Below are 12,255 nucleotides of genomic sequence, written 5' to 3'. Positions count from 1 at the left end.
CACGCACATATTCTGGGGATGTCAGAAGCTGAAGGGGTATTGGGAGGAGATAGGGGAAGCAATGATCAGAATATTAGGATACGGGCTACCACAAACAGGACTGGTGCTTTACTTAGGAGACCTGACACACGAGGGAATACAAGGGGGACACAAATATTTAATAAAGATAATGTTGATAGCGGCCAGAAAAGCAATAACGAGACTGTGGTACAAGGAAGACCCACCGACAATAGCACAATGGGTAGGAATAGTGGAAGAAATACAGGATATGGAGAGGATTTTTTTTTTATTTGATTTGAAGTCTTTATTTCGAACATGCAATGAATACAACAAACAATAACAAAAAAGAAAAACAACTCAATCTGCATGTTCGAAAAGGAGTAGGAAGAAGTATACACTTATTTAATCCTAGGATAACACACATGCTGAGGTTACAGGAAGAGAAATTTGGGGAAAGATGGGGAAAGTGGGAGGATTATAAAGGGAACGAAAACGACATCACAGAGGAAGAACCAAATGCAACACAAGAGGGCGAAGGGTAAAGGAGGAAAGATGTTCAAGGAGGGTCTCTGAACCCATGTCACACAACTATGCTTTAGTTAGTATTTTCTATTTTTTTGGGATATTACAATTGCTGAATGTTTTTATACTTTATTATTTATGTCTGTTTAACGGTGTGATATTAATATTCAGGGATGATGTGGTTTGTGTATGGGTGAATCAAAAGGCAAAGTGAGAGTTAATAAACAAGAGAAAAAAAAAGAAAGGACGAAGGATAAGGGAAGAAAGAAGCTCAAGGAGGGTCTCTGGACCCAGATCACACATACAAGCCTTAGACAGTATTTATCATCTTTGAGTAGGAATTACTTGTTTATGCCTGTTTAAGGGAGATACACAATCAGCCTTTGTATCAAGTACCTAGAAAACAACTGTAGGGGAACCAGACAACTAACCATGATACCCATGTAAATATTTATGTGCACTGTTTTTTCTTTTTGTTTTTATTGTGATGTTAGTTTCTTTTTTTTTGTAAGTGCTGTCTGTCTAAAACTGTTAATAAAAATTTAAGTTTAAAAAAAAAAAAAAAATCTTGTAGAGCCTGACAGTACGCGATTTAACATAGAGGTGTACAAGAGAATGTATTATCTACAAACAGAGTGTAATGATGACGATAAGTGTAAATAATAATGATATTTAATGTGACTGTCAGTCACGATATTCAGACATGGCATGAGATCATGGGTCATTGTAATTTACGAGGATCTACTGAAACTGCAAGCAGTGACAGAAGGCATGCACATTAAAGGTGAAAAGCGTGGACCTGACAAAGAATGTGAAGTGTGCATAAAGGGGAAGTTCACTCAATCGAGAAACAGAAGTCCCACAGAAAAAGTAAAGGTACCACTTGCCCTAGTTAACACAGATCTAGCCGGTCCAGTAAGCAACGAGTCCATAGGTGGCTTTAAATATGTACAGTCTTTTACAGATGTGTGTACAGGGGCAGTGTTTGTTTACTTTCACAAAGCAAAGAGTGACACTCCAGGCCACGGAGAAATTCCTTGCAGATGTTGCCCCTTATGGCAACATAAGATGCTTGAGGTCCGACAACGGAACCGAGTTCACAAATAGAGAGTTCCAATCACTGTTGAGAAGGAACAAGATAAGACACGAGACGTCATGTCCGTACTCCCCGCACCAGAACGGGGTGGCAGAGAGGGAAGGACGTACTCTTTTCGAAATGGCTAGGTGTAAGCTAAATAGATGGTAACTTACCTAAGAGTCTATGGCATTATGCGGTACAAGAAGCCGCTTACACCAGAAACAGGTGTTTTAATAAGAACACGGGCACCACCCCGTATACAGCACTGACAGGGAAAAAGTGTAATCTAGCTAGAATGCACAAATTTGGATCAGTGTGTTATGCTTACCAGCAGGACAGAGGAAAGCTCGAGTCCAGATGTGAAAAAGGACTCTTTGTAGGGCGCGACAAAGGAAGCCCCGCTTTTCTAGTCTATTATCCCGGTAAAGGGAAAGTGCAAAAACACAGGCTAGTCAAATTTGTCACAAAGACAACATGTGAGAACGAGACACAGACAGAGAAGCCAGAGCTGGACTCCAGAGTAAGGTGTAAAGAAACAGAGACACCTCAGCCTACTTAGCACAGTCGTGCAGACAGGTTGAAAAAGCCCTCAGCTCGGAAGTTCGGAACTAGGCAAAATCTGCATATGGCTCGCCGACAACAAACTATCATTACACATGGGCAAAACAGAGTCCATTCTCTTCGGTTCAAATAACAAATTCAGCAAGACCGACGGCTTCTCAGTTGCAGTGGGGGACAATATTGTCACAAGGAAAGATGAAATTACCTACCTGGGTTCCATCCTAGAAGCTAATCTTTCCTGTGACAAAATGGCATCCAATGTAATAAAAAAAGTCAACCAACATCATGGTACCAAAGCACCTCAAAGGCACTAAAAAACAAATTACAAACATCTCAAAACAAACTAGTCAGATTACTGCTTGACCTGACTCCTAGAACCCACCTCACCTGCCCACTTTGACAACCTAGGATGGCTTAGAGTAGACGACAGAGTACAGCAACTTGCAATGGGCCTGGTCTACAAGATACACTACACGACCAAGATACCCATGTACATGTCAAAATACTTCCCAAAGGTCAGTGAATACCACGACCACAACACCAGAGGAAGCTCAACAAATCATGTTAAACCCAGATTTGGCTCAAACAAGGGACTAAACACGTTTCGCAATTATGCCACATCTACATTTACTAATAAATGTAAAAACAAGACATCTACAGACAGTAATGAAATAGATATGAAAATAGTAAAAAATGTCATTAGTGGGATTTCAAAACCACTCACGCACATCTGCAATTTATCATTCAAAACTGGTCGATTTCAGAATAAAATGAAAATAGCAAAAGTCATACCTCTGTTCAAGACTGGAGATAAACACCACTTCACAAATTATAGGCCTGTTTCTCTACTTCCTCAGTTTTCAAAAATATTAGAAAAACTCTTCAACAACAGATTAGATAAATTCATTGATAAACATAATTTACTCACCGATAGCCAGTATGGATTCAGAACACACCGGTCAACATCACTAGCGTTAATAGAACTCATTGAAAAAATCACAAATTCCATAGATCAAAAAAAACATGTAGCTGGAGTATTCATTGACCTAAAAAAAGCATTTGATACTATTAATCATGATATATTAATCAGGAAATTGGAGAGATATGGGATCAGGGGGGTAGTATTGGACTGGGTGAGAAGCTATCTAAATAAAAGACAACAATTTGTGACAATGAGAGATTATAAATCTGAATGTTTGGACATTGCTTGTGGTGTCCCCCAGGGGTCAGTGTTGGGTCCAAAACTGTTCATCTTGTACATTAACGAGATATGTAAAGTATCCAATATATTTAAATGTATTTTATTTGCGGATGACACTAATCTTTTTTTTTCTGGTGAGAATGTCCAGCAGCTTTTAGAGGTCATCACATCTGAAATGAAGAAATTGAAGGAATGGTTTGATAGAAACAAATTATCATTGAACTTGAGCAAAACTAAAATTATGTTGTTTGGAAACTGTAGATTGGATACTCAGGTACAAGTTAAAATAAATGATGTGATTATTGAAAGAGTTTATGAAAATAAATTCCTAGGTGTAATAATAGACCATAAAATCTGTTGGAAACCTCACATAAAACATGTCCAATCTAAACTCTCACGAAGCATTTCAGTCATGAGTAAAGTAAAGCACATCCTGGATAGAAAATCACTCTACATTCTCTACTGTTCACTAGTTTTACCATATTTAAATTACTGTGCTGAAGTCTGGGGAAACAATTATAAGTCTACACTACAACCACTTTTTATACTCCAAAAAAGGGCCATAAGGATAGTTCACATTGCAGGTTATCGTGATCACACTAACATATTGTTTCTGGAGTCAAAGACATTGAAGTTAAATGATCTTGTGGAATTTAAAACGGCACAATTAATGTATAAAGCAAAAAGTCATGCACTTCCAAGAAACATTCAAGAATTGTTCTTTGATAGGGAGGGGGGTTATAATCTGAGGGGAGAACACAATTTAAAGGTGCTAAACGTACGCACTACCATGAGAAAAACACTGCATCTCAATATGTGGAGTGAAACTGTGGAACAGTCTAAATGTGGTGCTAAAGCAATGTCCAAACATGAGACAATTCAAACTGATGTATAAGGAAATTATGTTCACAAGGTACAGGGATGAAGAAGGGACTTGATATTCACGGGTGTTTACATTTTTATTTTGTTTTCTATTTTATTTATTTTATACATATATAGTTTTTGTTTTTTGTTTTGCATATATATATATATATTTTTTTTTCTTTTCTTTTTTATGTTTAAAATAGTACACTCATTTGAGTAGTGGAAAAGGGGTAGGATTAAATAAGTGTATACTTCTTCCTACTCCTTTTCGAACATGCAGATTGATTTTTTTTTTCTTTTTTGTTATTGTTTGTTGTATTCATTGCATGTTCGAAATAAAGACTTCAAATAAAAAAAAATCAAATCAAATGTGGAACGCCCTACCCAAAGCTGTAAAGGAATGTGAATCACTACCCACCTTCAAAAACACTCTCAAAGAACACCTACGGGAGACTGCAATTCGAAACTGGCCACCGTAAATGTCCAAACCCCCCCACCCCCACCCCCTCCTAATAGACAGTCTCCTCCCCACCGTATGTATAAATTCTCTCCCCACCGTTCTCTCCCACCCACCCACCCCCTCCTAATGTACAGTCTCCTCCCCACCGTATGTATATATTCTCTCCCCACCGTATGTATATTTCTCTCCCACCCACCCCCTCCTAATGTACAGTCTCCTCCCCATCATATGTATATACTCTCTGTCAGGATATATGGGTAACAGTAGTGTATATTTGCATATCATATATGTCACAAATGTAACAGTACTATATACCTGTATGTCATGTATGTCCCTATGCCATAAATGTCATGATGTCATAGTGTATGTCATAAATGTCACTATGAATTGAAAATGGGGGACCCTGATGTAAACAAGACACACGCCTTTCTCTGGTCTGCATCCCCTTCACAATTGTGTGTATTGAGCCGTACTGTATTGTACCCATTCTGCAATCTGTTAAATAAAGTTTTCATTCATTCATTCATTCATTGATTGATTGAAAATGTTATTAACAGATTGCAGAATGGGTACAATACAGTACAGCTCAATACACACAATTGTTAAGGGGATGCAGACCAGAGAAAGACTTTCGTCTTGTTTACATCAGGGTCCCCCATTTTCAATTCATCATACATTTTTTAATCGTGCGTGCACAATTGTACAGCCCTGTCGCACCAAAAACAACCAAATCAAATTCCTTGCATGTGTAAAATACTTGGCAATATAGACCTTTCTGCGATTCTGATTCTGACATCATTAAGAATGGGAGAGAGACAAACACGTATCTCTTATTAAATCATATGTTACTGGAAGTTATAATGCATGCTCCTGTTCATTCATAGTTTTGCCTTCCTGAAAGTTTATGGTATTTATAAGGCTTTTTGGTAGACGCATTATTTCCCCTTGCATAAAATCCCTCCCCTCCCACCCCTCCTACCCAACCCCCCCCCACCCAACCACCCCACCCCACCTACCCAACCTCCCCCAATGTACAGTTTTTTACGTCAAATGTATACACTCTCTTTTCTGGACTCTTTTTGTATCACAAACAGTACTGTATTTGCAAATCTGGCATGTCATAAATGTATAGATGTAGCAGTACTGTCTATCTGTATGTCATAAATGTCCTGATGAATTGAAAATGGGGGACCCTGATGTAAACAAGACACACGTCTTTCTCTGGTCTGCATCCCTTTTAACAATTGTGTGTATTCAGCTGTACTGTATTGTACCCATTCTGCCATCTGTTAATAAAGTTTTCAATCAATCAATCAATCACTCCCCCTCCTCCTACTGCGCACCTCCGAGCGCTCCTCCAACCACCTCCCAGCTCCGGCCCCTCGTGATGAATAAACATGAGCTCCTAATACTACATCGTACCTTTTCACTATACGCCGGGGTTCAGTTGGGGGATATATTTTGACAGGTGGCTAACCCCAACTGATCGCAGAAAAAAGGGACTTATTTTTTGCACCTTCCTCGCCGCTGGGAAGAGAAGACCATGGCTCGGGCCCGGATTTATCACGAGTCGTTGCTGGTGATTTTATTGCAAATCGTCCTAATTTGCTCCGCTCAGGTGAGTGTCGCTCTGGTCCTCATCTGCGTCCTTCTCGTCGCACACAGTGTATCTTTGTTCTGAATCATTTAGCAAAAATGTCTCTCCTCAAATCGGCCTCAAATCACATGTATTTTCATGGGGGAACCCTGATGTAAACAAGACGAAAGTCTTTCTCTGGTCTGCATCCCCTTAACAATTGTATGTATTGAGCTGTACTGTATTGTACCCATTCTGCAATCTGTTAATAAAGTTTTCAATCAATCAATCAAATTCATCATACAGCACAAGTATACAGTACAACGAAAATAAGTTTGGCATCCGACCGCATGCAGAGTGCAAATGTAACAGTAAAGTGCAATAGTAATATACAACGTACAGGTGATTAAACTGGGTATAAAATATATAAATTAGTACTACTGAGCAATAGTGCTAATAATCAGATGTATGATATACCGGTATATATATAGTATCTACAGATATGGGTTATATGCAGGTATGTACAGACAGATGTGGATAAATATATATGGTAATAATAAATAAATATATACACACAGTATATACAGCATTATTTTACATGCTAGCTATATGTGTTATATGCAGGTGTATAAATAGGTATATAGAAGGATTATATGCAGGTACATTCAGACAGATGTGGATATATATATATTTTATATGTATATAGTATGGTAAATATGAATATATATGCATTATATACAGCACTATTGTACATGCTATACAGGCTATACATGTTATGCAGGTTGACTATATAGTTTGAGGTAGGTAGTTATAGTTAACCCTTTCACTGCGACAACACACAGAGGGTTAACCCTTTCACTGCCACACAACAGCCGGTTAAGATTCGCAACAGTGCAGTAATTAATCGGTGTGCATTACATTACATTACATTACATAACATTACATTACATTACACACATGTCAAGTCGAGTCGAGTCAGATGTGTTTGTTTAGCCCGACATCACAACGAGTTCCCTCGACGACAGGCTTCACGGATCAACAAGTAACGTCACAAGATCCACAATAAAAAAACACCATCAAATCCACAATTTTGCAACCCCCCCCCCCCCCCCCCCCGATAAGGAACGACTCCCTGAAACGTATAGCAATAGGTTTTACTATTGAAAAACCTAGAAAAACATTTATTACAACCACACACTCATATTGCAGTGCCTTGATTTGTTTATCAAGGTGCAGTGATGTGGAATGATATACAAAATCTAATAGAAACATGTTCCACTTTAAATATATTTCAAAGTAAGCTTAAAAAAGAACTACAGATCCTGTAGTCTGTAGTATCCATGTGTATTTGTGTAAAGTCTTTTTTTTAAAATGTCCCAACATTATAATAGTTGTATAATGCTGTATTGTATGTATCTGTGTGTATGAGAGAGGGATATGCGCATGTGTGTTTGTGCATAATGTGGGGGGGGGGGTTCTGTGTAGTTATCCTATATAGGTTTAAGAGGAGAGGTCGCTTATAAGCCCTTGGGTTTTTTGACTTTTCCTGCACATTTTAACTGTTCTTCTTTTTACTTATTATATTCCAGAATGTATGTTTGTAAGTGCGAATAACAATAAACAATAAACAATATCTACTTTGTGATCAAAACTAAATAAAAAAAAAATAAAATAAAAATGTCCTTGATGTTTATGTTTATTAATAAAGGATCCCCATTAGAGACACGTGAAAGAGACGTCTTCCTGGGAATCCTGGACAAAACTAATACAATACAAAAATGTACAACAAAAAATACGAATAAATAATAAAAACAAAACACATAAATAAAAAATTCATACAAATATACAAATCCACATTATAAAATCTAACAGTCCAGCCCCCCCCCAAAAAAAAAAAAAAAAAGATAAAATACACAGACAACAGTTATCCTCGACGGTGATGAGGCGACTATATAGAGCCTGTATCCACACTCTGAACATATGGAACCAATTATGAGGCTAAAGCAGCAGCAGAGGTCATCTCAACACATGCCGGGACTCGAGAGGAGATGCTGAGGCTCTCGTTTTCATTTCGTGACCTCTCTCTCCTGACGCCACACACACAAAGACCGCTTCCCCGACGACACAATGAGCCTCTCTGTGCCCGCCCGCCCGCCCCTCTGCCCCTCCGCCCGCCAAACCAGCCCTGATTCCAGGATGAATTTCACCCTGAAAAAAAGCTGAAAATGATTTCTCCCTTCTTGTGTTGTGTCTGTTCTTCAGAGGGGCCCGGTTGGTCCCAGAGGTCCCCCGGGGCCCGTCGGAGTGGCCGGTGTACCGGGAGTGGATGGAATTGACGTGAGTTGAGTTTATTATTTTTTTTACATTCATCTGTTTCGTGCGCATTATGGATAATTTTTTTTGCGTTTTCATTTTAGTTAGTTCGTTTTTCTTTTGTTTTAGTTCGTAATTTTTTTTGCGTTCTTTTTTTGCGTTTATTTGTGTTTTCGTTTTAGTTCGTTCTTTTTTTTGCGTTTTCGTTTTAGTTTGTTCGTTTTTTTGCGTTTTTGTTTTGCGTTTTTGTTTTAGTTTGTTCGTTTTTTTGCGTTTTCATTTTAGTTAGTTAGGACACATGATGCTAAGTCTGACCTTAAAGAGTTAGTAAGTGTGTGTGTTTAGTGCTTCTCCTGGCTAAAGAGTTAGTAAGTGTGTGTGTTTAGTGCTTCTCCTGGCTAAAGAGTTAGTAAGTGTGTGTGTTTAGTGCTTCCCCTTAAAATGTTCATCGTAATATCGTGCCTATATGACCAACATTTTGTGTCATCATTTCATTACCAGATGTTACACACAAAAAAAAACATTTTCAATGACATAAAAATTCATATTTTTTATGCCTCTTCAGGGCGACAGAGGAGACGACGCTACTGTAGACGGTGGACCGGTGAGTGAGACGTGCTCCCTTTTCATACTTTATGCTTGAACAACGGATAATAAAGTCTTGATATAGGGATGAACAACGGATAATAAAGTCTTGATATATAGGGATGAACAACGGATAATAAAGTCTTGATATATAGGGATGAACAACGGATAATAAAGCCTTGATATAGGGATGAACAACGGATAATAAAGCCTTGATATACAGGGATGAACAACGGATAATAAAGCCTTGATATAGGGATGAACAACGGATAATAAAGCCTTGATATAGGGATGAACAACGGATAATAAAGCCTTGATATAGGGATGAACAACGGATAATAAAGCCTTGATATACAGGGATGAACAACGGATAATAAAGCCTTGATATAGGGATGAACAACGGATAATAAAGCCTTGATATAGGGATGAACAACGGATAATAAAGCCTTGATATAGGGATGAACAACAGATAATAAAGCCTTGATATAGGGATGAACAACGGATAATAAAGCCTTGATATAGGGATGAACAACAGATAATAAAGCCTTGATATAGGGATGAACAACGGATAATAAAGCCTTGATATAGGGATGAACAACGGATAATAAAGCCTTGATATAGGGATGAACAACGGATAATAAAGTCTTGATATAGGGATGAACAACGGATAATAAAGTCTTGATATATAGGGATGAACAACGGATAATAAAGCCTTGATATAGGGATGAACAACGGATAATAAAGCCTTGATATAGGGATGAACAACGGATAATAAAGCCTTGATATAGGGATGAACAACGGATAATAAAGCCTTGATATAGGGATGAACAACGGATAATAAAGCCTTGATATATAGGGATGAACAACGGATAATAAAGCCTTGATATATAGGGATGAACAACGGATAATAAAGCCTTGATATAGGGATGAACAACGGATAATAAAGCCTTGATATAGGGATGAACAACAGATAATAAAGCCTTGATATAGGGATGAACAACGGATAATAAAGCCTTGATATAGGGATGAACAACGGATAATAAAGCCTTGATATAGGGATGAACAACGGATAATAAAGCCTTGATATAGGGATGAACAACGGATAATAAAGCCTTGATATATAGGGATGAACAACGGATAATAAAGCCTTGATATAGGGATGAACAACGGATAATAAAGCCTTGATATAGGGATGAACAACGGATAATAAAGCCTTGATATAGGGATGAACAACGGATAATAAAGCCTTGATATATAGGGATGAACAACGGATAATAAAGCCTTGATATATAGGGATGAACAACGGATAATAAAGCCTTGATATAGGGATGAACAACGGATAATAAAGCCTTGATATAGGGATGAACAACGGATAATAAAGTCTTGATATAGGGATGAACAACGGATAATAAAGCCTTGATATATAGGGATGAACAACGGATAATAAAGCCTTGATATAGGGATGAACAACGGATAATAAAGCCTTGATATATAGGGATGAACAACGGATAATAAAGCCTTGATATAGGGATGAACAACGGATAATAAAGCCTTGATATAGGGATGAACAACGGATAATAAAGCCTTGATATAGGGATGAACAACGGATAATAAAGCCTTGATATATAGGGATGAACAACGGATAATAAAGCCTTGATATAGGGATGAACAACGGATAATAAAGCCTTGATATAGGGATGAACAACGGATAATAAAGTCTTGATATAGGGATGAACAACGGATAATAAAGTCTTGATATAGGGATGAACAACAGATAATAAAGCCTTGATATAGGGATGAACAACGGATAATAAAGCCTTGATATAGGGATGAACAACAGATAATAAAGCCTTGATATATAGGGATGAACAACGGATAATAAAGTCTTGATATAGGGATGAACAACGGATAATAAAGCCTTGATATAGGGATGAACAACGGATAATAAAGCCTTGATATAGGGATGAACAACGGATAATAAAGCCTTGATATATAGGGATGAACAACGGATAATAAAGCCTTGATATAGGGATGAACAACGGATAATAAAGCCTTGATATATAGGGATCAACAACGGATAATAAAGCCTTGATATAGGGATGAACAACGGATAATAAAGTCTTGATATAGGGATGAACAACGGATAATAAAGCCTTGATATAGGGATGAACAACGGATAATAAAGCCTTGATATATAGGGATCAACAACGGATAATAAAGCCTTGATATAGGGATGAACAACAGATAATAAAGTCTTGATATAGGGATGAACAACAGATAATAAAGCCTTGATATAGGGATGAACAACGGATAATAAAGTCTTGATATAGGGATGAACAACGGATAATAAAGCCTTGATATAGGGATGAACAACGGATAATAAAGCCTTGATATAGGGATGAACAACGGATAATAAAGCCTTGATATAGGGATGAACAACGGATAATAAAGCCTTGATATAGGGATGAACAACAGATAATAAAGCCTTGATATAGGGATGAACAACGGATAATAAAGCCTTGATATAGGGATGAACAACGGATAATAAAGCCTTGATATATAGGGATGAACAACGGATAATAAAGCCTTGATATAGGGATGAACAACGGATAATAAAGTCTTGATATAGGGATGAACAACGGATAATAAAGCCTTGATATATAGGGATGAACAACGGATAATAAAGCCTTGATATAGGGATGAACAACGGATAATAAAGTCTTGATATAGGGATGAACAACGGATAATAAAGTCTTGATATATAGGGATGAACAACGGATAATAAAGCCTTGATATATAGGGATGAACAACGGATAATAAAGCCTTGATATAGGGATGAACAACGGATAATAAAGCCTTGATATATAGGGATGAACAACAGATAATAAAGTCTTGATATAGGGATGAACAACGGATAATAAAGCCTTGATATAGGGATGAACAACGGATAATAAAGCCTTGATATAGGGATGAACAACGGATAATAAAGCCTTGATATAGGGATGAACAACGGATAATAAAGCCTTGATATATAGGGATGAACAACGGATAATAAAGCCTTGATATATAGGGATGAACAACGGATAATAAAGCCT

The 12,255-nt window shown here is 37.6% G+C and overlaps 1 protein-coding gene across 1 annotated transcript in view; it reads left to right on the top strand.

The window, feature by feature from the left end:
• Positions 1 to 6,141: 6,141 nt before the first annotated feature.
• col9a1a (collagen, type IX, alpha 1a) overlaps positions 6,142 to 12,255 on the top strand; it is a 78,459-nt gene continuing 72,345 nt past the window's right edge. The window contains exons 1-3 of the mRNA XM_084318182.1: positions 6,142 to 6,304; positions 8,525 to 8,599; positions 9,141 to 9,179. Coding sequence (XP_084174308.1) covers positions 6,230 to 6,304; positions 8,525 to 8,599; positions 9,141 to 9,179 — 189 coding nt within the window. The 5' untranslated portion in view covers positions 6,142 to 6,229. The remainder of the gene's footprint in view (positions 6,305 to 8,524; positions 8,600 to 9,140; positions 9,180 to 12,255) is intronic.

The sequence above is a fragment of the Notolepis coatsorum genome (assembly GCF_963971535.1).
Source record: "Notolepis coatsorum genome assembly, chromosome: 7".
Classification (NCBI taxonomy): domain Eukaryota; kingdom Metazoa; phylum Chordata; class Actinopteri; order Aulopiformes; family Paralepididae; genus Notolepis; species Notolepis coatsorum.
The sequence above is the reverse complement of the archived record's forward strand: the minus strand, read 5'-3'. Positions and strand labels throughout refer to the sequence as shown.